General features: G+C 56.6%; 1 protein-coding gene across 2 annotated transcripts; it reads right to left on the minus strand.

The window, feature by feature from the left end:
- Nucleotides 1-21: 21 nt before the first annotated feature.
- AKAP8L (A-kinase anchoring protein 8 like) lies at nucleotides 22-27,899 on the minus strand. 2 transcript variants are annotated; one of them, XR_009184688.2, is made up of 15 exons: nucleotides 27,774-27,899; nucleotides 22,165-22,239; nucleotides 18,362-18,394; nucleotides 17,888-18,128; nucleotides 16,095-16,548; nucleotides 15,921-16,017; nucleotides 15,770-15,831; nucleotides 15,524-15,587; nucleotides 14,643-14,751; nucleotides 13,197-13,338; nucleotides 13,005-13,110; nucleotides 12,751-12,881; nucleotides 936-1,039; nucleotides 431-526; nucleotides 292-344 (listed from the first exon to the last, which is right to left on the minus strand). XR_009184688.2 is itself a non-coding variant. In XM_004452304.5 (14 exons), exons 1-14 carry the CDS (start codon nucleotides 27,814-27,816, stop codon nucleotides 60-62), a joined length of 1,938 nt encoding a protein of 645 aa, XP_004452361.1. In that variant the 5' UTR covers nucleotides 27,817-27,899; the 3' UTR covers nucleotides 22-59. The 2 variants fall into 2 exon arrangements, 1 of the variants encoding a protein (XP_004452361.1); XM_004452304.5 differs by lacking the exon at nucleotides 936-1,039 and having other exon boundaries at nucleotides 22-344.
- Nucleotides 27,900-27,962: the final 63 nt, after the last annotated feature.

Here is a 27,962-nt window from a genome sequence, read left to right on the forward strand (position 1 = left end):
CACAGACAGGCGGAGGCGGAGGCGGGTGCAAGCACTTTATTAGGCGGCCGCCGGCCGGGTCAGGGCGCGCCCCCGCCGCCCTCCTCGTCGTCGTCGTCGGCCTCCACGTCGAGGCCCGGGATGCCGCGCACCCGGCGCTGCAGCGCGCCCCCCAGCAGCGGCACGGCCTCCTCCTCCTCCTCAGGGGGCGGCGGCGGCGCGGCCTCGGGGGCCGGCTCCGGGGGGACGGGGGGCGGCGCCGGCACCTCCTCCGCGCCCTCGCCCGCGGCCTCGTCCTGGGCGCCGCCTTCGACCTCATCCTGCTCCCGATCCTCCTCGGGGCCGTCGGTGAAGGGGTTCTCGCCCTGCGGGGGTCAGGGAGGGGAAGCGGGGCGTGAAGCGGGGCGCGGGGACTCGGGGGCCGGGGGCCAGGGCGCGCGGGCCAGCTCACCTTCAGGTAGCGCTCCAGCTTCTTGCCAATGAGCTTGTTGTTGAGGATGCTGCGGGCCACCATGAGCGAGGACTTCTTGGACTGCTCCATCATGAGCTGGGGGCAGAGCAGGGGGTCTGGGGAGGCCGCCTGCAGCCCTGGCGCCCCCGCCCCCCTCCCGAGCAGCGTCCAGAGCGTCCCCGGCCCGTGGGCTCAGCGCAGTCCCACCACTGCTCCCAGCGGCAGTGAACTCCGGGAAGAGACCCCAAGAGGGAGGGCGCCCTGGGGCGCGCCCACCTGACCCCACCCCTGCTAACGCGCCCCCGCTTTCTATGGGAGTTGACTTGCTTAGTAGCAGCTACCAGCACCGCCAGAACGAAGAAACCTAAAAGCCACGTGCAGCCTGGGACAAAGGCTGACTGCCTCAGGGCCTAAGGGCCTAAGGACCTTTCGGATCTACAGCGAAGATAGGAAAGCGGGGCACAAACGCAGTTTATCAAAATGAGGGCGGAATCCCGAGTTATACCCGGTGACAGCAAGGTTGAAGGCAGAGCCAGGCTTCTCCTCTGCTGGCGGGAGGCTCCAATGCTTACATATTTTGGGAAAAGCATTTTGATAAAATGCATAAAACTGAAAAAAAAAACCCTGCCTAGTAATGCCTTCCAGTAACCTCTTAGTTTAGCAATTGGAAGCATGTGAACGCACACTCTGTAAACACTGGAAACCCCCTAAATGCCTGTCAGTGGAGAAGTGGTTAAGTACATGACACAGTCAAGAGCCCCGTGCAGCCTGAAGGCGGTGACAGGGCGGCCCCTTGCCGGTGGTGGATCCCGTGCAGAGGGGCCCTCGGTGGTGGGAAGTCCATCACCATGAAGGCGATGCTCGGGGGTGGGGGCGCTTAGACTCCTGCAGAGCCTTCAGGAAGCGAGTTAGAGACACACTTAGGCTACACTTCGTTCTCTACAGCTTTTCCTCACTAGTGCCATCCAGCATCCTCCCCAGGCATGTGGATGGATACACAACTTCTCCCAACTGGTGAACACTTAGGTCGTTTCTGGACGTTTGCCACAGTAAGTAAACCATATCAGAATAAACTTAACAGACATCCGTTCTGTTGCTTTCATTTCTATCAAACGGGTTCCCCAAAGTATGACAAGAGTGCCATAGCGAGCCCGTGCAAAAGAGCGGCAAGTCGGCTCCCCCGCTAGTTTCCAAACAATACACTTGCCCTGCCTCCCCATCAGCGCTGGAGGGCATCATCCTGATATTTTTGCTCTCATGGCAAAATGAATGCTGTGAAAAAAACCGATGCTCCTTCTGGTCACGTCCCTGCCCAGGAAGGCGTCTGAGTGCTCTGACCTGGGCGACCGCCCACCCGTCCTTTCAGGGAGGGCTTTCTCTCCATGGCGTAAACAGTCTTCTAAATTTTATTTCTGACCTTTTGTTTCATTTTTCACATTTAAACCTAGAATTTAATATATGGTGTGAAGTAGGGGTCCGACTTTACTTGCAGTAAAAAGTAAATAATGGGATTGGATGTGGCTCAATTGGCTGAGCACCTGCTTCCCTGTGTACAAAGTCCTGGGGTCTATCTCTGGTACCTCCTTTAAAAAATAATAAATAATAAAGAAACACATTATTTCCCACTTGGTTGAGTGATAGGTCCATAATCTCTTATCCACAGGTAACAAATCCAAAGAAAACCAAAAGATTTCCCCTATAATATCTTTGGTGGCAAAACATGAATTGATGGGAAGTTTCCTATGGTCTTGTCCCACTTGGACATGTCCCTTGGAAGCGCTACTGAGGGTTCGCCTTCAAGGCACTTCCCCAGATCCTCTGCAGAGATGGGTGTTCACACCATGCGGCCTTTCTGAGACCAAAACTCACTTCCAAACATCCGGCCCAGGGTTTCAGAGGAAGCGCCTGCACCAACCTGGACGCATACGCTAAGTTCCAAAGCACATTGGGATCTGTTGCCAAACTCCCTATTTCAGGCTCCTCTGTTTCATTACGGGGCCAACAGCACTGTTTTCGTTTTGAATAACGTGGTTTTCTAATAGGTTTTAATACTGGCTAAGTAAGTTCCTGAACTTTCTGCTGCCTTCTCATTTTCTCAGCTCTTGCTAGACTTAATTCTACAGTGTGAAACTTTATGAATTGGATCACATCTTCTCTGCCTTCCCCTGGCCCACAATGAAATTTTGACTGGAATTGCACTAAATGCCTATGTGAATTTTGGAAGACTTGATTTTTGTTTTGCCTTTTGCTATTTAAGTCTTCCCATCTAGGACAACAGTCTGCCACTGCACTTGGTGAGGACGTGGTCTTATCCTTGGGGTTTTCCTAGATCTTCCTAAAGATCCCAAGATCCCGTCTCTTTCTTAAATCCTTATTCCTACTTATTTCCCACATTTGGTAGTGTTTTTTTTTTTTTTCTATTTCCATTTCTAACTGGTTATTACTAGAATGGAAAAAAACGATTCCTCTTTCTATGAAATCCTGTCCTCTTATCAAAATCTCTTACTTTTCAGAGCATCCTGCTAGGACCCTTCAGCTTTTCTAAGCATATAATCAGGTTGTCTGCACAGTCTTCTTGCCCAGTATTCATTCTGATGATAGATTTCTTACTGGACCATCCTGGAATTCCAGAGAACACCCTACTTAGAGTGCACAATGCACGAGCCCCCGCCTCGATTTACGACTGCTCATATTCTCTTTAGCCCCTTGATCGTACTATTATTATTCTACAGCTTTCTTGTTTGTATTCTTTTTCTCCTATCTTAGAGCATGGCAGCCTGAGGAGCCCCATGGACCCACTCCCCAGAGAAACTGCTGACAACTACCTGTCTATTAAGAAAGAAGGAAGCCCCTGTTAGCGGTCCTGGCACACAGCAAGGGAAGAAACGTCCAATCAAGAAAACCTCCTGCTGCTCCCTCCGCCACCCCAGCTCAGGACAGAACCTCGGCTGCAGAGGTGCGGCCAAGAACCCTGGGCTCCCTCTCCCCCAGTTCTTCCACCCAGCCCCAACTGAGGCAGGTCAGTACAAAAAGGAGGGATGGCATCCGGGCCCAGTAGGGCCCTGGCCGAGCACGTGACCCAGGACCCCGAGGGAGGCAGCTGCTCGGGAACAAAGCCGCCGCTGCCACAGCCAGAAAGCCTGCCTAGACCCTGGTCACAAGGCCCCGTTTCAGACTCCCACAACTCCACACGGGAAGGCCGCCCCCGGGGTCCCCTGAGAGCTAACAGGTGAGGACAGAAGGGCAGCCAATCAGAACAGCAAGCAGGTGGGGCTCCCCCCACACTGCCTGGAGGGCGCCCGCACTCACACTTCAGGTTTATACCAACTCTTCTATTTTCTCTCGTTTCTCAACAGAGTCTTTTTTACTAGCCTAATTAAACCAGCGCATCTCTGAGCTCTTTCTTGCGACCTAGTCGAAAACCAGCGCATCTCTGAGCTCTTTCTTGCGACCTAGTCGAGAATCTGTAAACCCAAGCTCTGACCTCTTTCTTGCAACCTAGTCGAGAATCTGTAAACCCAAGCTCCGGTGGCACAACTTGTGGGACAGAAAATCTCTCTTGGGTGCAGGATGCTGGGAATACGGGGTCCCAGGTCGCCCCACCCTGGTGGTTCACGAAGCAGATGTGCCTGCTGAGACCTGAGGCTACAGCCTCCCGGTCCCCTCTGCTGAGTGCCCCATTCCTGAAAGCGGGGGTGTCACTCAGGACAGCTCGCCACTGATCCCCACTCACACCCCCACTGCTCCAGACCCTTGGGCCAGAGACTTGCCCAGGGGAGAGAGGCAGACCTTAAAAAGAGCTCCAAATCTCTTCCCCAAAGAACCGGCTTCTTTTGAAACGGAGTGAGAGGAAGTTCAAGGCTAAGGGCACATTCCAACAAGGGTGTAAAGAACAGCAACTAAAAAGGGAAGCCTGGGAGATTCCAAGACAAACGCTAAACCTGAGGCCCACTGGTTTGCCAGAAAGAACCAAGGAAACAGCCAAGAAGAACCTTCCTGGGTCGGAACCTCACACAGTGGCCTCAGAAACTACTCCTGCAGATTTCGTTTGACCTGGGCCAGTGCACTGCTGGAAACAGTGAGCCACAAGCCAGCACCCGGCCTACCTGAACAGCAGGGTGGGGTCAGGGTACCGCACAGGGAGCGCAGACACAAAACCATGAGGATCCCAAGGCCTGCACATGCCAAAGGTGTCAGTCACCCTCCAAGGAGCGGCATCAGAAGCTTCGCACTAATGGTGTTAGTGCAGAAAACCTCACCGACAACAGTTCAGCTTGTCACGAAACAGACAAGCAGACAGACATCCCATAACCAGCCCCCAGTGGGTACACAGGTCGCAGTAATCAGAGTGTTTGCAACATATTATCTAAGTGTCCAATTTCCAACAAAAATCACAAGACATGCAAATAAATAGGAAAAGCTGACCCATACACATAGGGGAAAAAAGCAGCCAACAGTAATTAATTATCTGAGAGCAATCACATGTCAGATATGACAAAGAAGTCAAAGCAGTCATGAATTAAAGGAAACCATATTTAAGTAAGTAAAGAGGATAGGATGACGATTACAGCTCATCAAATACGGAGTATCAACGCAGAAAAAGACATTAATCAAACAGAAATCCTGAAGCTGAGAAGTACAACAGCTGAAATGAAAAATTCATTACAGGGGCTGAAGGGATTTGAAATGGCAGAAAAAATAAATTAGCGAATTTGTAGATAGACCAACAGTGATTATGCAATCTGAGAAAAAAAAGAACGAAGAAACATGAACAGAGAAAGCCTCCTAAAAATGTGGGACCATCAGGTACACTAACATGAATAATGAGAATTCCAGAAAAGAAAAATGAGAAAGGAGCAGGAAAATTATTGGAAGAAATAATGGCAGAAAACTTTTCAAATTTACTAAAAAAAAAAAAAAAAAAAAAAATCTATACAACCAGCCAGCAGGAAGCTCAATGAACTCCAAATACAAAAAATACAAAGATAGTGAAAATGCTCAAAGTGTCAAAACTAAGAGAAAATGTTGAAAGCAGCATGAGAAAAAAGACTCGCCACTTGACAAGGCGTCTTACTTCCCTGGCTGCTGAAACAAATGCTGCACAGGGGGCTGGTCTGACAACAGGGCTTTTCTGGCTCATCCTTTCAGAGGCCGGAAGGCGTGCGTCCTCCTCCTGGGCGTGCTATCTCTGGACGACCGGCCATCTGGGGTTCCTTGGCTTTTCTGCCACATGGCGATGCCCTGGCGGCACCTCCTCCTTTCCCTTCTGGGTTCTGCTGGCTTCCAGCTCATGGCCGCTCGCTGTGGCTTCTCTTCCAGGTCCGGTTTCCTTGGCTTATAAGGACCTCAGCAGTATTGGAGGAAGGTCCGCCCTCCTCCAGAGCCCACACCTTTAGTAACACCTTCGAAGGACCTATTGACAAGTGGGTTCACAGCCACTGGAGCAGGGATTGGAGCCTGGACATGACTTTTGTTGGGCATGTCTCAGTCCTCGAAAGTCTGCCCTCTGGACCCTAGGAAGATATGTTCTTCTCACATGCAAAGGACATTCATTCCACTGCCACATTCAAAAAGCCTTAAGCCATTTTACAACCCTAAATACAAAGTCCCCTGAATCAGGTATGGGTGTGGTCAGTCCTGGGGCAAAGTTCCTCTGTCTGATGGACCTGGGGAACCTAGAAAACAAGTTATCTGCTTCCAATATACAATGGAGGGATAGGCACAGAGTGACAGTCCCCTTCCAGAAACGCAGGAAGTGGAAGGAAAAGTCACAGTCCCAAACCAGCCCCAAACCCAGCAAGGAAAAGGCCGTACCACCCTGAATGCACCTCATGTCCCTTCATCTCGGAAGCCCTTAGATCTTGTGCCTGAGAGCACCTGTGGCTTGATGCTTTGTCCTCCATGCCCGACGGAGCAGCAGCCCCACCCTTTCCAGGTGCTTGCCCGGTGGCATGCTCTCCTCAAACAATGGGATGTGGGCCCCACCTTCTCCCAGCATTGGGGTGGTGGCCAGGCCCCCAAGAAGGGGGGGCTGCACGTAGGGCCCCACCTCCCAGCAGCAGCAGTGGGGTGGCTACACCGCCCTCTCTGAACAACAGGGCACAATGCCCCCTCCCCCAAATGCTGAGAGATAATGCCCCCCCAAGGACGGGGGCAGACCCACCCTTTCCACACATGTGGGAGGGCCCGCTGTCTTGGCCCAAAGAGATCTTTTTGGCCCATTCCTTTGCTTCCTTGGTTCTGCCCTTAAAATCATTCCTCTGTCACGTTGTCCCTTTTCTGTCCCTTTCGGTCCAGATTGGCAGAGGATCTGCTCAGAAAAACTTTGCAAAAAACCTTCTCAGTTTTGTGTGCAGTTTCAGGGAGTTAAACCATCAGACAAGAGAATTCTCCAAAGATCCTTCCCAGATAGTGGCACTTCCAATCCTGACGTCCACTTGTCCACTGAAACGGCTGGCTGGATCCGTGTTTGGCTACGCCTTCAGCATGGAGCCCTGCCCTCGAGGGACTCACGTGTGGCCCTAGGCTCAGAGCACACTCTGCATGGGCCTAGGCTTTCCCACGTCGACTGCTGGCTCCCTCGTGCCCAAGTGTTCAGTTCTCAGCCCTTTCCTCTCACATCTCACGATAAGCTACAGGGAAAGTCCAAGCTGTGACCTTCCACGCTTAGCTTGGGCATCTCCTCAGCTGAAAAACACCTAAGTTCATCTCTGTCAAGTTCTGCCGTCCAGCATCAGAACACAATTTCACCAAGTTCACTGCCATTTTACAACACGGGTCACCTCTCCTCCATTTCCAGTAACATGTTCATCTTCTTCTAGGGTACCTTCAGAATTAACTGTAACATCCATATTTCTACCAATACTCCAATCATGACTAATTATGTTTTCTGTAAGATGATACAAAGTTTCTCTACTCGTGTTAGCCCTCAATCATTGACTCACTGAATCATGACCCAATTCAAAGCCCTTTCCATAGATATTTGTGACAGTAGCATCCCACTTTGGGTACCAAAGCCACTAACACAAATTCCGTACACAATGGGTTGGCTCACCAACAGGATTTACTTGCTAGCTTCCTCCCAGGGTTGGTAGCTTCTGGCCGGCCAACAACCTCTCGAGTTCCTGGGCTATTCAGCCACACGGCCATGCACACAGCAGCATCTTCTCCTCTCCCTTCCTGGTTCCGCTGACTTCCGGCTCCTGGCTGCTCCCCATGGCTTCTCTTCTGGGATCAGTTTCCTTTGCTTATAAGAGAACCCTCAGCCGTGTTGGATGAAGGCCCGCCCTCCTCCGGTGTGGGCACCTGAACTAGTAACGTCTCAAAGGTCCTGTTTACAAATGGGTTCACACCCACTGAGCAGGGATTGGGACCTCAACACGCCTTTTGGGGGGCACCTGTTTCAATCCGCAACACGAGGGAATCCCGATAAGATGAACAGCTGACTTCTCAGCAGACGCGATGGTGTCCAGAAAGGAGTGGGAGAATACGTTCACAGTGCTCAAGGGAAAAAACCGTCAATCCAAAATCACCTACCCCAGCAAAGCTATCTTTCAAAAATGTACTCAAAATAAAGACATCCCCAGAGCACAAAATCCAAGACATCTGTTGCTAGAAGACCCGCTCACAAGAAATATTAGGGAAGCAGATGTGGCTCAAGCAGTTGCGTGCCCGCCTACCACATGGGAGGTCCCAGGTTCGGTTCCTGGTGCCTTCTCAAAAAGACAAGCAAAACACTGAGCTGACCCAACGAGGCAACGCAACAAGATGACACAACGAGAGATACTATAAAGCAGGGAGCAGATGTGGCTCAAGCGATTGGGCACCTCCCTCCCACATGGGAAGTCCCAGGTTCAGTTCCCAGTGCCTCCTAAAAAAGAAAACGAGCAGACAAAGAGAGCACACGATGGACACAGAGAACAAACAACAAAGGGGGAGAAAAATTAAGACAAAATCTTAAAAAGAACATTAAAGAAAGTTCCTCAGGTGGAAAGCAAGTAAACCCAGATAATAATGCAAATCCACACACAAATAAAGAAAGCAGTGGTAAAACTAACTGTGGAATGATAAAGCACAATATAAGCACATATTTCTTTTCCTTTCTTCTCTTAAATGATTTAAAGGCAATAATCTAAAGCAACATGTATATACCTGTATTGTTTGGTCTCTAACACATAAAAACGTACTATATTTGCCAATATCAACGTAAAAGAGATAAGTGGGAGCAAAGATGTATTGAGTAAGGAGAAGATGGCAGAAGAAAAGAAAATCCGCAGGATCAGATGAAGAGAACCAGAAATGGGGAAAAGACAGCCAATATAACAAGAGCTATGAAAGTGTCACTGCCTGCCTCTCGGCCATCTTTACTACACATGCAATTACATAAAGCAGTAACCACACTGCACTGCAGGTGTGAAACCTAAGCAGTTGTGATACCTTTAACGCCACCAAAAGGAGGGGGAGGAGAGGGGAAGGGAATAAAGGTACACAGGAGCATGTTTCTATAACTCACAGGGAGCAAGCTAGTTTAAATCTGAAGCTGGCTCTGACAAAGTTAAAATGTCCATCTTAATCAATAAGCATGAAATGCAAACGTATAAGTTCTAGAACACTGCTAAGAAAATAACTCCAAAGAATATGGTGGAAAACCTTACTGAAGAAATTGAAAAGTTACCTTAGAAAATAATGCAAAAGCAAGCAGTGAAGGAGGAACACAAAACAAAGACACGACACCTTTAGAAAATAGTAAAATGGCAGCCTTAAATCCAACTACATATATATTAACAATAACATTAAATATCAATGGAACAATCAATCAAAAGGCAGAGATTGTCAGACTGATTAAAAAAACTTGATCGACTATGGGATGTCTATGAGAGATATACTTTAGGGTCAAAGATACAAATGTACTTAAAAGCATACAGGGAAGCGGCTGTGGCTCAATCAGTTGGCTCCCGTCTACCATACGGGAGGCCCAGGGCCTCCTCGTGAAGGCAAAAGGTGGCCCATGCGCCACGGACACCTGACCGGCCGACAGCCCGTGCGCCGCGGAGAGCTGGCGCGGCAAGGTGACGTAACAAAAGGGAGACGAGCAGATACAGAAAAAACATGCAGCGAATGGACACAGAGAAGAGACAGCAAAAAGAGAAGGAACAAGCTGCAAGGGGGGGGGGGAATAAATAAATCTTAAAAATAAAAAACAAAAGCGTAGAAAAAGATACGTCGTGCCAAGAGCAACCCAAGAAAGATGGAATGGCTACACTAATCTCAGACAGAGAAAAATACCTTAAAACAAAAAATGATACTGGAGCTAAAAAGCAACTTTTGTAATGATAGAAATGTTAGTCCATGAGGAAAACCTAACAATTATAAACATCTATGCACCTACTGACAGCACCAAAATACGTGAAGTAGAAACTGACGGAACTGAAGTGGAAAACATACCAATTCAACAGCAGCTGGAGACCTCCGTACCCCGCTTTCAATGATGGACTGGGGTAGAGCAACAAAGACAGAGAAGACTTACGGGTATGTTCACAACAGCGTGACCTCACGAATATGAACTAAATGTAACAGGCAGACTCTTGGAGCTACTGCTCAGAATACAGGGCACCAGAAGACAGAGTGAGGACAGCGAAGGGGGCGAGCTGAGGCTTAAAGTGGGCAGAATTTTAGGAAGGCTGATTGGAGACTGGAATTGTTTGCAAATGGACAGAGGGGATGGGAGCACCTTAAAGTGAGTATAATTAACAGTACTGTAACGGGAGCGTGACTGGTTGAAAGGGCAAGTTTAGGGGTGTGCATGCCGCTAGAAGGCAGGCTCGAGCTTAAAAAACACGGGGCCGTGTAACACAGTGACCTGCTGTGGATGACCAGTGTGGTCAAGAGCACAGATAGAAGAACGTTCTTCCGTGAATTAAAACCGACCTATGTCACTATTACAGGTGTTAATAGGGTGCTATATGGGCAAAACACCTAAAATAAACTGTGGACTGTAGAGAATAAAAATGTACAAATATTCCATCAACTGTAAAACAAAAAGCAAGTTTAAAAAAATATTATGCTAAGTGAAAGAAACCAGACACAGAGTACTGCACATTGTTTGGCTCCATTTACATAAAATACAAATGTAAATAAATTTACAGGGACAGAATTGTGTATGGGAGAAAAAGGACACAGGGACTGAGAGGAGAATGCTAAGGGCTAGGGGTCTTTCTTTTTAGAGCAATGAAAATGCTCTAAAATTGATTGTGGTGATGAAGGCACAACTCTGTGATTATACCCCAAACCACTGACTGTACACTGGATGAACTTTACAGTATATGAAGATTACTTTCTAAAAAAAGGATAAAAGACCATATACCCTTGTGGGGGGTGGGGGCTGGGGTATGTGGGACCCTCTTATATTTTTTTAATGTAACATTTTTTTGATCTATGTATCTTTAGAAAAAAAATAAAAAATTTTTTAGAAAGACCATATACCCTACTACTCCATTTATATGAAGTGTCTTGAGTAAGTAAACGTGTACAGTGAGAAAACTCGTCAGTGGTGGCCTGGGGCTACGGGAGGAGGGGAGCTTGGGGCGGGTGACAGCTAAACAAGCTAGGGCTTTTTAAAGATCTTTTTTCACTTTAAAAATAACTTATTGAAGGATATCATTCATACATGAACATTCGTAAATAGGAAATGTATAGTAAAAGTTGTGAACTTACAAAACAAACCTGCCTGTCATCACACGGGGCCCCGGCCTTCAGTCCACCCCCCACCACCTCGCATCCTGTGAGGCTGTCTGTCTATGTGAAGCAACTGTTTCACACGCTGCACGAGCACCGCGAAGCATTACTAACTACAGTCCGTACCTAACATCTGGTGTATTTCCCCCCCAAATGTAAGATACAGGAGAAGGGAGGGCTGGGGGTGAAGGTAAACAGCCTGGGGCTTCTTTCTGAAGTGCTGAGAGTGTTCTATAATCCACTGTGGTGACGCGCACACAACTCGGTGAACGCACCAACTACATGTTGAAGCATATGCCTTAAACGGGTGAATTTTATCTCGGTAACAGCTGTTACCAAAAAAAAAAAAAAAAAAGGATTTAAAGCTTTCCATCTCTTTGTAACTTATTTCTACGAAACCAACTACTTCTGCTGCCTCCTAAGTATCTCTCACCCCTCTCCCAAACCCCTTTAGACTTTCCGGCTGATTTTCCTTTCCCTGCTCCTTTGAGAACCACCCACTCTCCTAGATTCTCCCAAAGCCTCGGCCACTCTCGCTCATCCTTCAGCCATCTGCTCTCTTTGCCCCCCCACCCCCATCCAGCTCCAACCCAACAATCCACTCCTGCGTGCTTAACTCCTTTAGGCTTTCCTTAGCGTACAACCTTTCTAACGGACTCTTCTCGGGTTTCCAAGATGAATAAAGCAAATGAATTTTTAAAAAGAATGTGCTCCTGGCGAGGTGCAGACACGCAGGGCTTTCCCATGGCCAGTGCCAGCCACTGCTCTCCTCGTCTCCCTGCACTTTCCTCGGGGCCCAGCCCTGCCCCGGCTGACGAGACTGCGCCGAGGAAGGAGAGGCCGGCCACTGCCGCTGCCCGCTCTCATCCTGGGTACCACAGCGCTCCACCACCCAGGGCTGGCCCCGGGCCCCTCGGCTCTCCAACCCCTGGACCAGAGGCCTAACAGCCCCCTGCCACCCAGCATTCCCCCAGTCACCCCAAACGCCTCCTCGGCAATGTGTGGACACTGGGGACAGGCTGGAGCTTGTCCACGCTCTCGCCAAGCCTGCTCCGCCTCCGCACCCCACCCCAACCTCGGTCAGCAGCACCACTGCCCACCCAGGGACCCGAGCCAGGAAGCCAAGACACCCAGACTCCTGGCCCAGGGGCAGATCACTTCCTCCAGCAGCCCCTGGCCAGAGGGTGGCAAACCCCTCACCATAATCACTGCAGCCGCCTCCTGGGGGACCCCTGCCTTGCTCCCCGCCGGGCCTGAAGTCTCCGGCTCAGGGCGCACTCCCAGCACTCGGGGGTGAGCCCAGGCTGGGAGCCCAGCACCCGCGAGCCCCCGAAGTCCAGGGCCGCCTCCACCCGCACCTGCAGCGCACGCCTCTCCCCGTCTGGTTCTGAACCTCACCAGGCCCTGGGCCCACTAGACAAGAGGTCCCCACAGCCCATCGAGCCCAGGCGCCCTTTGCCACACGCCCTCCAAAGGGCCGCGCTGTTGGCTCTGGGCTGGGAACGGCCCCGCCTGCCCCTGCAGTTCCTTGGGGCAGGGAGCAGTCCTGCCCCGGGACGCCCCCCCGCCTGCCCCCAGCCGCTCACCCTGCGGTTGCGGTTGTGGTCCACGGTCTTGAGGTGCTTCTGGATAATCCCAAACTGCATGGGAATGAAGAGGTCGCAGGCCGCGCAGTGAGCCGCCTCCACCTTCTTCACGAAATGCTCCATGGCGATCTCTGCGGGGAGGGAGGGGTTGCCGCTGGTCCCAGGCGGCGAAGCCACCCGGGAGCCACCAGGCGTCTGGGCACAGCCGACCGGCTCCTCCACCACGGCGGGCCGGGAGGGGCGGGCTGGCGCACCTTGGGTCAGGTCTTGGTCCCGGTAGATCTGCTGGATCAGGCCGTCCAGGTCCTCCACCGTCTTCCGGAGCTCCTCTGTCTTCTTGGTCTTGTTGGTGACGTACTCCTGCCGGGGACACCGAGGCTCGTGCCGACCGCTCTGTGCGCCACGGAGCCCGAGGGGAGCACAGAGCGGCGGCGGCCAGGGCTCACCTGCAGGAAGTCGGCCGTCTGCTTGGGGAGCTTGGTGCCTACGTACTTGAAGTGCTCCTTGTGGAACTTGCTGTCCAGGTGGCCGGTCATCTCGTCCTCGTAGAAGGTGCGGTATTTGCAGAGAGAGCACACAAACTGGATCCTGCCACAAGGAGGGAGAAGGGGGCTGAGGCTGCGAGGGCCCCGGGGAGCAGCGCTGCCGCCTCGCCCAACCCAGCTGCCGGCCCTGGTTCGGGCCTCGCTCACAGGCCTGTGGAGTGCGGTCCCAGCAGGGGGACAGTGGGGTCGGGAGGAGCAGGGACAGGAAGTCTGCAGGCTGCAGTTCCTGCAACGTGGGGGCAGGGGAGGAGCTCTTCCTTCCCAGACAGGAGTCGCTGCCAGGTTGCTGGAGGGCCTCTCTACAAGGCCGGGCAGGAACTGGTGCCCTCGGCCCCAGGGGGACCGCAAGGAAGGACGCCCCGGCCTGCGCCGGTGGGCCTGAGGTGCAGAGGAGAAAGCAGTCCCGAGGCAGGGCCCGAGAAGGTGCTGCATCTTCCTTCGGGGGCCGGGGGACTCAGAGGCCCAGCCCGTCCTCTGCTCGGAGTGCGTGGGGGTGGTGTCGGGAGGGGCGGGCGGAGGCAGGCCTGCGCGCCTGCCGCCTCGTCTTCCTCTTCCGAGAAGAGACCAGTCTGAGCTGGAAGGAGGGCGCCCGCCCGGCCTGCCAGAGGGCAGCCTGCAGCCACCTGGCAAGGGGCGGAGGAGGCCGGCGCCACCGAGGCCTCGGGGCGGGTCCCTACCTCTGCCGGACGTCCTTATCTGGGCCACGGGGTCAGCTTTGTCTGGAGAGCCCAGGGGCCAGGCGCCGGCGAGGCTGAGGAAGGTCCAGCAAGAGCAAGAGTCTGAGGCGGAGGAGGAGGAGGCAAGCGCCAATGCGGGAGCCCTGAGGGCAGACAGACCCGACCCCGGGGCGTGAAGGGCTCAGCCGCGGACAGGCCAGTCTGGCAGGGCCGGCGGGCAGGGCCGAGGGCGGGCGCGAGCGGCCACAGCCCCAGGTGCTGCCGTCTCTCCTGGGCTCGGCGGCGGCCTCCTGGCGGCTAGCTGGGGCGGCACGGGCGCCTCGGACCTCGAGTCTCTGATGAGCCGGCCCCCTCCCTCGGGGGCATCGGGCCCCCACTGCACCTCTGGGCTCTTGCGCCGAGCGACCTAGCGCCGGAGCTTCTGGGCAATGGTGCCGAGCAGCGGTGGGTCTCAGGCCAAAGACGCTAGCGGTCACCCAGCGGCCGCAGAGGGGCGGGGCCGAGTCAGGCCTTGGGAGCTGGGCCTGGCGGGAAGCAGGGTCCATGCACAGCCGAGCAGGCGGCGGCGCCCGTGGGAGGCCCGAGGGCGGCGAGATGGCGGAGCCGCGGCCCCGCGCTCCTGGCGGCAGCCGCGCGGTGAGGCCGAGGCAGGGGCCGAGGGGCCGGTTACCTTTCCACCATGCGGTCTCGCTGCCGCCGCTTCTGCTTGTCCTGGCTCTTCTTGGCGGCCTGCAGCAGGCGCTTGGTCTGGCCATTCTCGTCCTGGACAGTCAGGGCCCCTGTGAGGTGCGGGAGCAGGGTCACCAGCACGGCTCGGTCAGGCCGGAGCAGGCCCTGCAGCCCGTCACCCACCACAGGGTCCGTTCTGGCAGTCCCTGTCCAAGCAAGGCCTCTGCCCACGAGGAGGCCGGGCACCCTGGGCAGTCAGGGGCGGGCTCGGCCTCGACACTGAGGGGAAGGGGGACAGGCGCTGACCCCCCACTCACCTGACCACCATGCTCTGCCGAGGGGCCCACTGAGTGGCGGTCTCAGCGGGGACCTGGCTGATGTCCAGGGGAGGGGGGGGCCACAGCCGGGGCCTAAGTGCAGCCCCCAGGGGCAAAGGCCCCAAAGCTCGCCTGGCCCTCCCCTCCCCATCCTCGGTGGCCTGAGGCCGGATTTACTGGCAGGTACCTGCTGGCGCTCGTCCCTCAGTGGGGGGACACGGACTCCCAATGGGGGCCGGAGGTGCTAAGGGAAAGGACCCGCAAACCAGAGCCGGGAAAACCGCACCAAGCGTGCCAGCTCGGACACCAGCCACTGAGGCCTCGGCACTGCGCGTTACCGAGGGATGGGGTGGGGTCTCACGAGGCTCGGCTCGGTCCCCATGTCCCCGCCTGCTGCCCCCACCTGAAGGCGACAGCCCGTGCCAGGCTGGGCCGTCGGAGGGCACGGCCTCGGCCAAGGAGAGCCGGGCTGGAAGGAAGGGGAGAGGAGCCCTCGGCGGCCGGCACAGACGCTGCTACCGCCGGGGCCTGCCGCCAGGAGCCACGGGAGCACCGGAGCACTCACCCTTCTCTGCATCCTCTCTGCCTTCTTCCTTCCCGTCCTCTCTGCCCTCCTCGTCTTCCCCTTCCTGCGAGACAATTCCAGACGCTGCGTCATGGTGTGAAGGGCTCTAACGCGCCGCGCAGAGCGGCGCGCCCCGTCTTCAGGCAGGGACGTCGTGGCCCCGCTCTCTGGACGAGGCCCCAGTGCACGCTGGGCCACACTGGGCGCCACCCGCAGCCCCAAAACCCAGGGCCACAGGCTACTCACTGCTTTGAGGCTCTTCTCCATCGCCTCGGGGCCCTCGACACCTTCGCCCTCGGTGCCGTCGTCTGCAGGACAAGAGGGTCACGGTGAGCCCAGCCCCGGAGCCCCCGGCGCAGGCGCAGGCGCAGCAGCCGCGGCCCAGCCCGCCCCTCACCGTTGTCCGAGTCGCTGTTGTCCGAGCCGTCAGTCCTGCTGGCTTTGCTGTCGGGCTCGTCGGGGCTGCCGGGCTGCTTTCTCTTCTTCTTCTTGGTCTGGGCCGGGAGGAGGAGGGGTCAGGGCAGGCGGCCACAGAGCCCGGCAGGGGCCCCGGGGAAGGCCCCGCGCTCACCCGGAAGTCGGCGGGGGTCCAGGTCTTCCAGGTGCGCCTCATCTGCTTCATGCCGTTGCCAAACCCGAAGCCAAAGCGGGAGCCCGCCGGGAAGGCGCCCCCGCCGCGCACGCCCTGGAATGCGCCGTACTCGGGGATGATGTTCTGGGAGAAGAGGGAGGGCAGCCGGGAGGCGCCGGGCAGGCACTGGCCCCGGGCCCCCATGGGGTCGTCCCACACGCGCCCGTAGCCTGAGGCCATCGGCCGGCCGCTCCGGGCATCCCGGGGCCAGCCCTGCGCCCGCGGGCCCAGGGCGTCGCTGCCGCGCATGCGGAACTGCTCCCGGTAGGCATCGTACTGGCCCTCGTAGGCCGCCTCCACCTCGGGGTCGAGCTCGCCGTAGTCGTAGCCCGGCCGGTACAGGTCACGCCCGCTCAGGATGGCCCTTGAGTCACAGGCCTCGTAGGAGTCGTACCTGCGAGGAGCACAGCCACGCATCAGGGGCCACAGTGCCCGCCACCTGGGGACAGGGCGTACAGCTCCAGCCACCCCGGGAAGGCGCCCCGTTCAGAAACGCCAGGCAACAGGGCCCAGCCCGCCAGGAGCGGGGCGCTCCACAGGCAGGCAAGGTCCTCGAGCCAGAATCCGGCCGCGCCAGCCCGGGGCCCCTGAAGGACCGACACGAAGAGCCTGGGGCTCCGGTCCACGCCCCTGCCCTTGGAGACGGGCCTGCGGCGGTAGGAGCTCAAGCCAGGGGCTGCTCCTGGCCCGGCGTCCCGCAGGCCCTGGGGACCAGCACAGCAAATGTGGGGCCTAGGCCAGGGGGCCCCTGAAAAGCACCGTGCTGGTCTCTTCCCTCATGACTGGGGACCCAGCAGCCCGAGGCCACCCCGGGCCCTCCAAGGCCCCTCAACCACCACCCAAGCACAGAGTAGCACGACAGGGAGCACCCGCACACCCCCAGGGACTAGCAGAAGGGCTCGCACCAAGCCCGGGGCCAGGGAAGCCTCTGGGAAGGCACAGAGAGGGTCAGGCGGCAAGTGCAGCTCTGTTCCCACTCTGGTCCCCAGAGGCCTCCCTTGCACTTGGACCCTGACCTGGGCAGCTGGAAAAGCTGCCGCCCAGCCCAGCTGCCACCCCTCCCCGCGCCGCGGCAGCCAGCTGGGCCCAGGGCCCCAAACCGCAGTACTGGGCTGAGTCAGGCAGGGCTTCCCCTCCCGGGGCCTGGAGCAAGATCCAAAGGAGGCCTCGGGCCCCAACCGGACCAGCGAGGCCCCTCCACTCTGTGCCCTGCTCGCCTAAGCCTCGTGATGGCAGAGGCACTCCTGGGGCGACACACACATCCTGCGGCACAGTGCTGGGGCGCAGGGCGGCGATGGCTCAGTGGCTCGTGGCAGTCTTGCCCCTAGAAGGCTTGGGGCCCACATCGTTCAAACCCGGATATGGGGACCAACCCCAAACGCTCTCTCCAGGGCTCTGTCCCAGCCTCCACACCACACCAAATCTGTCCCACCTTGACCCCAGACGGGGTCAAAGCCTCGAGATCGTTCCAGAACGGCTCTCTCTGGGTGGGGCAACTGACCACTCTGTGAGATGAGTGCCTGAAGAGCCATCCCCGTGGGGGACGACGAGACTGACCGCGGCTGGCCTGGAGAGGAGGCCTCATTCCCGCCCCCCTGGCACTGCGGCCACACCCCGGCCTCCAGGGAGCTGCTGCCCACGAGGAGGTCAGGAGAGAGTCGGGAGAGGCGAGCACTGGACCCCAGGGCGGGTAGCAGGCAAGGAAGGAGGCGGCAGGCTGGGGGTCGGCTCACCTCTCTCCCCCTGAGCTGTACATCCCTCCTGGCATCATGTCAGTCTCCAAGTGCGACGCCACGTCTAGGCGCTGGTTAATTCGGGATAAGACGGGATCGGCCCCGGCGCCAGCCACGGCACTAGGGTTTGCGCTTGCGTCAGAGCCGGGCATGTCCCAGGAGTGTGAAGCGGCCATACTGTACCCGTAGGTGCTGGCGTTCTCCTGGCCGTAGCCATAGCCGTAGCTGTAGTTCTCGTAGCCTGCGGCAAGGGAGACACGAGTGAGGAGGACAGGCAGGGAGGGGGCAGGAGGGAGGAAGACCAACACAGACACGCGGGGGACCCTAGCCCCAAATCTGGGGGACCTGAACCATTCCAAGTAGGATCCCCAAGGCCACCCAAGAGCACCTCCCATGCTGGCCCCACGGGACAATAGCAGGGCCATGTGGCCAGTTCAATCCCGGGGAGGGGGTCAGCACAGGAGCGATACTTGCCTCTGTTTGCCCCAGAGCTCCAACCTCCGTATCCTACAAAAAGTAAAAGAGCAGATGCACTTACAAACGATGACAGCGCAGAGGGAGTTTACTAAATTCAGGCACAAATGCAGACAGTTACTCGCAGGATCTGGCTGGTCACAGCAGATGGAACCACGCATGTGAACCCAAGCGTGAGACTTCCAGGAAAATGGCCAGGCGCTTGCTGCCCTGGCACCCTGGCGGAGGCCCTGGTCTGCAGCCACGGCCTCCCGTGGCTCTGGCCACACGCTGCTGCTTAAGGAGCTCCCGGTTCCCAGCATTCCCACACTCCTGCCTTAGAGAGCTCGGATTAGGAGATACCGCTTCCCCAGAAGGGGAGACCAGAGCTGACCGCTCCTTGGAGAGAGTCTGTGCTCAAGAAGGCTAAAACAGGGCCCACATCCACCCTCCAGTGGCGTCATCCACCTCACCTGACCAGCCAGAGCAGGGAAACCCACCACCCCGGGACCCCGAGCATCTGCCTGACGGAGAAGGCCCAATGGCCTTCAACCGTGTCGAGTGTGTTCTGCTGGATCGCGCCCACAGGAGGGCCAGGGGGCGACTCCCAGCTCAAGAAATGCTGTGGAGAACCACCTGGTCTGGAAGCTAAATCTGCTCTGGGTTTTATCTCGTTACAGGATTTTTCAAAAATGCATTCCTTCAGGAACACCAAGCTACTGAGAACTGGCAGATTTCAAAGCCACGTGGGGAGTAAACGCTCGGCTGCCTGGACACAATCCCTCCCCTGGTTTCCCGGCAGCCCTGGGGGGGACTCTGCCATCTGCTTCCTCATCCATGTGGTCTCTGCCTGGCAGACAGGCCCCCCACCCCCAAGGCAGAGGACACCAAGTTCAGCCAGAGTGCAGGCCAGAGGACAGCAAGTCGGCTCCAAGCGAGAGCCTCGCAGCCCGCAGCCCGCATGGAAACAGGCAGGCACCAGAAAGCAGCAGAGGGCTCCGGAGGACTGTGAACCGCTGTTCCGTGAGCCGTGGGCCGAGGGGGTTAGCAGAGCACAGGGGCTCCCAGGCTGGGGAAAACAGCAGGCGCTTCACTGAGCACACTGAGCAGAGGTGGCAGTACTGCGCCGGGCACGGGCAGCACGGGTGGAGGTGCTCTCGCAGGGCAGAGGCAGGATGGGCGGGACGACACAGGAAGCCCGGGCCGCGTGGCTGTCGGCACCAGGGAGACAGAGTGGAAGGCAGGGCTAGACCCGGCCGCTCTGTGTGGGCCCCGGGTGGGACGGCAGAGGGGCTGCCAGAAGGGCCGAACGAGCGGCAGAGCAGGGAGGCAGGAGGGGGCTTGGACTCTGCCAGCGAGGACTTCATACGCGGCCTCAGACAGGGCCACGCCAAGCTGTCAGCACGTGGGTCCCTCGGGGCAGGCACTTCGTGCTACTTTTATGCCCAGAGCAGCCCAGACCCGCTGGAGGACAGGCCAGCTGGGCCACTTCAGGGAAGCCCTTCTCCAGACCAGGGCTCTGGGGTCTCCCTGAGACCTGCCCCTCCCGGAAGAACGTCCGAACTCACTCCCGTCCCCAGAGGGGGCGAGACCATGTCCGACAAGGAGAATTCTAAGAACATAGTTTTTCAGAAAAATAAGAAAAATGGAGAGAAGGCAGTCAGTCATTGTAAGCAGCTCCCACAAAGCAAAGGGAAGCCGCATCTAAGGGGCCCACCTCCAGGTAAAGGTGAGTCGGCCCCAGCCTCCCTCTCAGAGCAACGGAGTGGAGGCTCCGGCCAGGAATTCACTAAGCCTGTGTGGCACTAACACACGTGTCCAGCTTTCGGAAAAATAAAGCAGGACACACAATTCCACCCTTGAGAACAGCAGCCACGAAACTAGGTTCGCTGACAAGCACTACTCAACCAGTACCATCTTGGCCGACTCTTCCCGTTTTTAAAACGTTATGTGGATGCTGTTAGATCGTACTTGCCATTTAAGACAGGAGGAAAAACCATCCTTATTCTTTGACAGCATGACTGGCTAAACAGAAAACCTCAAAGAAGCCACAAAAGAACAACTAGAATAAGTGATTCAGACAAGGTTTATTACAAGGTCAATACATAAAAGCCAATCAAATTCCTATATATTAGCACTCAACAATTAAAATCAAAATTTTTAAGATACCATTTAAAAAAGGACTGGAAAGATGAAATTCATAGGCATAAGTCTAACAAAACTTGTGCAGGATCTGTATGTTGAAAACGACACTGAACTGATGAAAGTCATCAAAGCTGTAAAGAGAGCGACACCCTATGTTCACGGGTTGGAAGAGCCGACATTGCAAAGATGGTACCTTTCCCAAACTCACCCACACAAACCCAACCAAAATCTCAGCAGGAATTTTATAGGAATGGCCAAAAATGATTCTAAAAGTTATGAGGAAAAGCAGAAGAAAGAGAATATACAGAATAACTTTGAAAAGGAGCAAGACGGGAGGACTCACACACCCCGTTGCAAGGCTTCCTGTGAAGTCCAGCACGGCACTGGAGAAGGGAGAGAGCACAATGCGAGTCCAGACCAGACCCACACAGCAACAGTCTACTGATTTTCGACAAAGGTGCCAAGGCAATGCGATCAAGGACAGTCTTCCAACAGGCAAAGCCGGGACCCCTGGAGATCCCCACGCAGAGCGGCGGGCCGCAAGCGAGACCGTGCTGCTCCTACCAACGTTAACTCAAAGCAGATCACCGGCAAAGGCGGGCCCTCGAGTGAAAGAAGGCTGAAAGAAAACTTGGGAGAAAATCGTTGTGACCTTGGGTTAGGAAAAGATTTCTTAGCTACAACACAAAAAGCATGCTGCGGTCAAGAAAAGATAACTTGGACTCCAAGAAAATTATGAACATCTGTCTTCGAAAGACACTGACAAGAGAAGAAATAATAAAAGCCCTAGTCTGGAAGAAATATCTGCAAATCACACATCTGATAAAAAAAAAAACTTATATCCAAAAAATATAAACTGGAGGAGAACGCGTTTTTTCAAAAGATGAGCCATGTGAGACTGTTTGACTAAAGCAGGGGAGGAGGGCAGGAGAGGGGGGTTGAGGAAATCAAGTCTCCCCTCATTTATGAAACTCCCATCCTCTCTCCACTCTGGGCTGAGCGCTCAGTAGCCAGTGTCCACGGGCCGGAAGCTCAAGGCGTTTTCGGTCTCCCTGGCCCCAGGGGCTGGCTCCAAGGACTCCGGGGAGCTCACTGCTGCCCATTCCTTCCCTGAACGTCAGCTGTCCAGGCTCAGTGGTCCGCCAGACGCTGGCTGTGAAACACACCCCATCTCAGTACCCAGGCCATTATCCTTGTTCATTCCGAAGACGGCTGCTTTCTCAGAGGCCTCCCGCGACGGGCACGCCGAGAGCGGCGTTCCCAGGGTTCAGGCCAGCGGGCGGTCTCCGGTGAGCACGCCCACGTCCACTCCGTGCGTCGTCCCAGGGCCTCTCTAGGCGCCTGCTGGCCCGCCCCCCAGCCCCCCCCCCCAGGGGCCACGTGCACCACCCTGGGGAGTTTCTGCTCAGTCCAACCCTCTGGACTTGGACGGCCACTCTCCCCCCGGGCCCCTCCAGGGGCTTCTGTCACGCAGCTCCGAGAGAGCCCCGGCCACCTCAGTCACGCAGGCACCTTCCCTCTCCCTGCCCCGAAGGAAGGCACCAGCTGTGTAACAGCACCTGCCGGCCCCACAGGTCTGCTTTCAGAAGAGCCAGGGTGGGGGCAGAGCGGAAGGCAACGACGAGGACCCCCGCCTGCCCCGCCCCCAGGGAAGCAGGGCGGCCCCCGCCCACACTCACCGTAGTCACAGGTGGGCTGGGTGCTCGTGTCCGAGTACGTCGACTGCAGAGTGGTTTCGGATCCCTGGACAAAGCCTAGGCACAGGCAGAGGGTGGTTAATCTTCCCCCAACAAGCGACATGAAAAGTAAGCCCGAGCACCCTGGGCTGGCAGGCCCTCCCCTCGGTGGAAAGCCACCAAATCTCTGAACCCTTTAATTACACCTCCAGGATACAGTCACCCAACGGCAAGGCAGGCTATGTTTAACCTGCAACCCCACAGGGACTGGATAAAAAACGTTTGAACGCTTCGAACTGGTAATCTGTGCTGGTAAAATGAGTACTCATAGGACCGTCCAGCTAACCGAGACGAACGCTTTATATATAAACCAGGGAGAGGCAAACCACCCCAGTTTCAAACAAGAACAGGGCTTTGTTTTTGTTTTTCAGGAGGCATCTACGGTTGAACCTGGGACTTCATGCATGGGAAAGAGGCATTCAACCACTGAGCCCCATCCCTCCCCATCGGGGTTATTTTTGAAACTATGTTATTAAGGTAAATAACACTCTTCAAATCTGAAAGGCAAACTCCTTTACTTTCTGCAGCTTTCCCATTAACAAAGCGTACTGCAATCATTTCTTATCGGAAATCATGTGGGTTAGCAGGTTGATATGTAAACAATGTCACACATGATATAAAAACATCATTCCCTATTTCCTCAACTCTCAAACTATTTCTCAGTTTAACCTAATACCCAGTAAAGAAACCTTGCGCCTCTATCAGAAACTACTGCTTCTAAAAGCAGGCTTAGAAGAAACTATGATGAAGCCACATAGCCAAGCCAGTTCCTTCCATTAGGCACTGACACTTGCTAAAACTTCATTTGAAAGTCTGTTTTTTTAAATGATTTACCCTTAACACTGAAATTATGACTGAGACCCGTGAGAGGCGATACGTGCCGGTTTCCATCAGACCCAACTCATGACCTGAAAATTGAAGCCGGGGCCCTCAAGAGCTCACAGCTGTTTAAACACAACGTTACCCACATGCTTCAAGTGCCCCCCTCCAGGGCCGGCACTCAGGCATTGGTTGTGAGACTCGATTTCCTCTTTGAGATCTGGCAGCAGGCATGATGGAGGCAGCACCGGCCAGTGCTTCCCGCAGGGGTGCGCATGTGCCAAGGGCCACCGGCTCGTGGCCCAGGTCCAGGCGACCTGCCAACCCAGCACCCCCCACCAAGGCGGTACACCTGTGGCCATCCCGACCCGCGAGGGTATTTCCCTTCCTTAGCTACCCTCTCGGTGTGAACACTCTTATGACTTGCTGTGGAAACACCGTGTGTAACTGCCAGGGCGCTGCCAGACCCCGAGCCGCACCCAGCTGCAGGGGTCTGCAGGGGCCAGAGAGCAGACCCAGGCTGCGCCCCGGGAAAGGAGCGGGCTGGCAGGATTCCAGCCTGGCTTTTTTCTTTAACCCTGCCTAATTAAAGAGAACACTTAGAACAGATTCCCTCCAGCGACCCTGATGCCTGAATTCCAGCACTGAGGATCAGTGACGACCCAGGCAATGCCAAAAGCATTCTCCCGAGAGCTCACCTTGCCGGAAGCTTCGTCACCTACCAAGTAAGTCTCTTACGTACTTGCCTTCCCCACCATCTGCTCCAACAGCTTCTGGAAACCTCTTTGTTCAACGGGGCCCCCAGCAAACCGAGCCCGGAATTCAGGCAACCTGGCTTCTGAACACTGCACCAGGACAGGGAGCCTAGCCCACCCTGGGACAGAAATACGCACTGGACGCAGCGAGCAGGCTCGAGAGCCACAGCGCTTCTGCTTATTCAGGCAAGAGGGGCCCAGGGGCTTCCCTGGAAAAAAAGCAGAGACGAGCCATTCAACCTTCAGGGCTTGCTGACCCTCTCTGCTCCAAATTCCATGTTAATCTCTTGCTCCACAGTACTGTCGCCGGAGCTGGCCCTTCCTCGGCCAGCGAGCTCCCCTCAGGAAAGGGCAGCCACGGTCTGCTGCGGCAATCATTCTCTTCTTGGTTCAACTTACCAGCCTGATCGGCTCTGGGTGAGATGACAAAACTAGCAGGTTTCTGACCCTAGAAAGCCAACGTCAGGCATGGCTTTATGGTGACTGTGGCACAGCCCACTCCATTTGATTCACTCACTCTGGCATCTTTTTAGCTCAATACACAAAGCTTCTCAGTTTTCTCCCGGCCCCCTCAACTTGTTTTTTTGGAAAGGGGATTCTTTAGGACGTGATAGAATGCCAAAAATGAGGGAACACTTGGAATTAGGTTATCTCCACCCTCTACTCTCTGAGTGAAGGAAAGGGGTTATAACCAGCCTCCAGGATGCCTCCGAGGCTCACTTTCTGACTTGATGCAGACCCTCCTAAACTAACAGGAGTTGCCCGGGCAGCCAAGAGGACACCGCAGAAATGGCCACGTAACTTTCGAGGCTTCGGCCTTGCTCTTTCTGACCACTCCCAGCCACGGAGGGAGGCCCCGCTCCAGCAGCCCACGTGGAAGAGTTCCCGAGGAAGTGGACCCCAGGCCCTGCCTCCTGACACGCAACTTCAAGAAAGACCCCAAGCCAGGCCCTCCCAGCTAAGCCACTCCCTGTTCCTGACCACAAACACTGGCTGGGATAATCAAAGGTTATTGTTCTGTGAAGCTACTAAGCTGTGCGGCAATATGTTATTCAGCACTTGATATCTAATACACCACACCATCTCCTTTTCTACTAAGTTGTGCGGCAATTTGATATTCAGCACTTGATAACTAATACACACCATCTCCTTTTTGCCCTCAGTGGGCGCTCTGCATTTGAATGTATCTATTGAAAGATGTTAACATTTCAGACCTTTGTTTGAAGGCCTAATTCTAGATTTTCCTGTCCTGTTTTTCTATTGCTCCCACCTTCTCCTTCAGTGCTAACAAAGGGTCGGTCCTCTTCCCTCAAGCTCAAAAGAAAGTAAGTGGGAATAAAAAGCTGGTTAACAAAAAGATGAAGGAGAGTGGGTGTAGCTCGAGAGGATGAGTGCCTGCTTCCCGTGTACGAGGTCCCAGGTTGGATCCCTGACACCTCCTAAAAACAAACAAACAAACTCATGGGGAAGCGGGTGTAGCTCAGTGGTTGAGTGCCTGCCTTCCAGGTATGAGGTCCTGGGTTCAATCTCTGGTACCTCCTAATAAAAAAGAGATGAACTCCTTTAATCACTTTCTATGCTTAGTAACAGTAACATTTGCCTCAATCTACAAGTTACTCTTAAAAGCAGACAGTTCCTAGATTGTGCCTTAAAATTCCCTTGACGCTCAGATTCTACTTCTTTTGAGGGCAAGACTCATGTTAAAAAACTACTGTGGTTTTCTGTTTGTTGAGACCAAGGAAAAGTTCATCATTATAGCCCTAGCCTGGCTGCCTCAGTCCCCACACAAACCCAGAACCACAGCCTATGAGCTCAGGAGTGGAAATGCAGGCTCAGCCACTGGCGGCAGGGAGCCCCTTTCTCCTGCATTTCTAAGGTCCTGTAACTCGGTAGCCCCAGCGGCAAAAACGGATGGTTCCACTGTTAGGCTGCCTAACTGCCTACCAGTTCTCAGTGAGACACGGTCAAGATGATACATCTCAACTCCAGAGTGGCCGGCCACAACCCTCCTGACTCGCCGCCCTGTGCCCGGAAAGGCCAGGAGAGGCTGGGGCAAGGGGTGCCCCACCTCCACCGTGTTGACACCAGGGGCCGGATCGCTCTGTCGCGAGGGGCTGGCCTGGGCCCGGTGGGGTGTGGAGCTGCATCTCCGATTTCCACCCGCTTGTGACAATAGCAACGTCTCTCCGGAAGCAGCCAAACTCCCCCCCTCGGTTGGCAAACTGCTGGGGCTGGGGGATGGCTGCCAGAAAAAACAGGGGCTCCCGCCAAGTTCCCGACCTGGAGGAGCTCGCCTAAGCCGAAGGGGGAGAACAAGAGGAGCCCCGGGAGGCTCGGGCCCCTTCTCGATCGTGGACAGTCCACACAGCATGCAGGTTACTGGGCAACCGCACACACGCTCGGGCCTGTAACACGGCTTCCCCCCACCGCCCCCCAAACTGGGAGGCCCAGCCCCCGTGGCTCCTGGCTGAGAAGCCAGGCATCTGTCGCTGCCAAGACCAACCCGGCAGGCGTCGGGATCAGTTACAAGCAGCACGTCCGCGGCCAGGGGCCCCTGTCTGCTTCCACCGCCCTCTTCCCCTCTGCCCCAATCCCAGTGCCCCCCCTTGGCCCATCCTCCAACCAGCCAGGCCCGGCCCTGCCCCTGGGGGGCCTGGCTCCCCGGGCCCCGTCATCTCCCTGGCTGTCACCGTTCTGCTCAAATGTCGCCTCTTTACAGCAGTCTCCGGCCACCCACGGGCCGGAGGTGACGCCCCTTGGGTGGGTGGGAGGGGGGGGGGGCGCATGTGCTGGTGCATCAGGCCGCTGGGGGCCTCCGTGTCCGTCCCCCCGGGGCTTGCGCAGCCCTCGACCCGGGTGATCTGACAGCTGCCAGGGGGGGGAGACCCGCGTGGGAGATGCCCCGACCCCCGCCCAAGGCCCAAGGCCCGGCCCCCACCCTGCAGGGACTGCCTGCTTGGGTCCCCGGGGGGGGGGTGTCGCTGCGGGTGTCTCGCGGCCCTTGAGCGCGGGGAGGGTCTGCAGACGGGCCTGCAGGGCGGAGGAGCGAGGAGGCCGGGCCGGGGGCGCCCCGGCGAGGAGGCGTGCGGGGCGGCCGGCCCCGCGGCGCCATTTTGTGGCCGCACCGAGGGCGGCGAGCGACCCCGGGAGGGCGGGCCGCGACCCCTCCGCCGCCCCCCGCCGCGCCGGGCCGCACCTGGGTAGCTCATGGCGGCGGCGGGGCCCCGGGGCCCCGACGGCCGCTCCGCGTGTCCGACGCCGCGACAGCGGCGACCGTCCCCTGGGCCTTCAACACTCACGCAGCCCCCCCCCCCCACGGGCCCCGCCTCCCGACCGTATTGGCGCGCGCCGACCCCGGGCCTCACGCCTATTGGGCGACCGCGCTGTCCATCTCGGCGCGGCTTCAGGCCAGGGGCGGACGGGGCTGCCCATCTCGGGAGCGCCCCGCCTTCCGCCAGCCAGGAGCCGCGGTGATTGGTGGGGAGGAGCCGGTGGGGGAGCCTGAGGAGCCTGAAGGGGCAAAACCGAGCTCTACGGAAAGCCCCGAGGGCCAAGCGCGGCCGGGCGGAACGCGCGCGTGGGCCCTGGAGGCCCGCGGGAGGGGACCCCGCTCCGCGTGGCGACCTCGGGGGACCTCCTTAGCTCCTGGACGACGGCGGGAGGGCCACGCCGGGGCGAGCGGACCCCGGCGAGGCGCGACGCACGTCCAGACGTTAAATGAGTCCCTCGACGTTGCGCAAAGCCATCCCTGCCCGGGGCCCCAAATAAACGTGAAGCTGAGTTATTCCCGGTCACGCAGCGATGAGAACCACGTGTGCGCGTGGGCAGCCCACGTTCCCGGGAGCCGTGGGGCGCGACCGTCCCCCGAATGCGCCCACCCCTGGGCCCAGCCAGGCCCCGCCGCCCGCCAGCCTTTGCCATCCTCGTTGGAAGGAGCAGGAAACGGAGGCCCGGGACACGCGTGTCCGCGCCACTTACGTGTGAACGTGGGGCCCCCGCTTCGGAAACCGTCTCGGTGCATCCTGGACTGGGGCCACTGTGCAGGCGCGCGGAGGGCGCCGGGCAGCCGCGGCCTCGGGCCCGCCCCGCGCGGTGACGAAAGCGCCGTCAGCCACGGCTCGCGATTTCTGGGATGACTCGACAAGGAGGCGGGCGCAGGGCCCGGGC

Source organism: Dasypus novemcinctus, unplaced genomic scaffold (assembly GCF_030445035.2).
Source record: "Dasypus novemcinctus isolate mDasNov1 unplaced genomic scaffold, mDasNov1.1.hap2 scaffold_124, whole genome shotgun sequence".
NCBI classification, from domain to species: domain Eukaryota; kingdom Metazoa; phylum Chordata; class Mammalia; order Cingulata; family Dasypodidae; genus Dasypus; species Dasypus novemcinctus.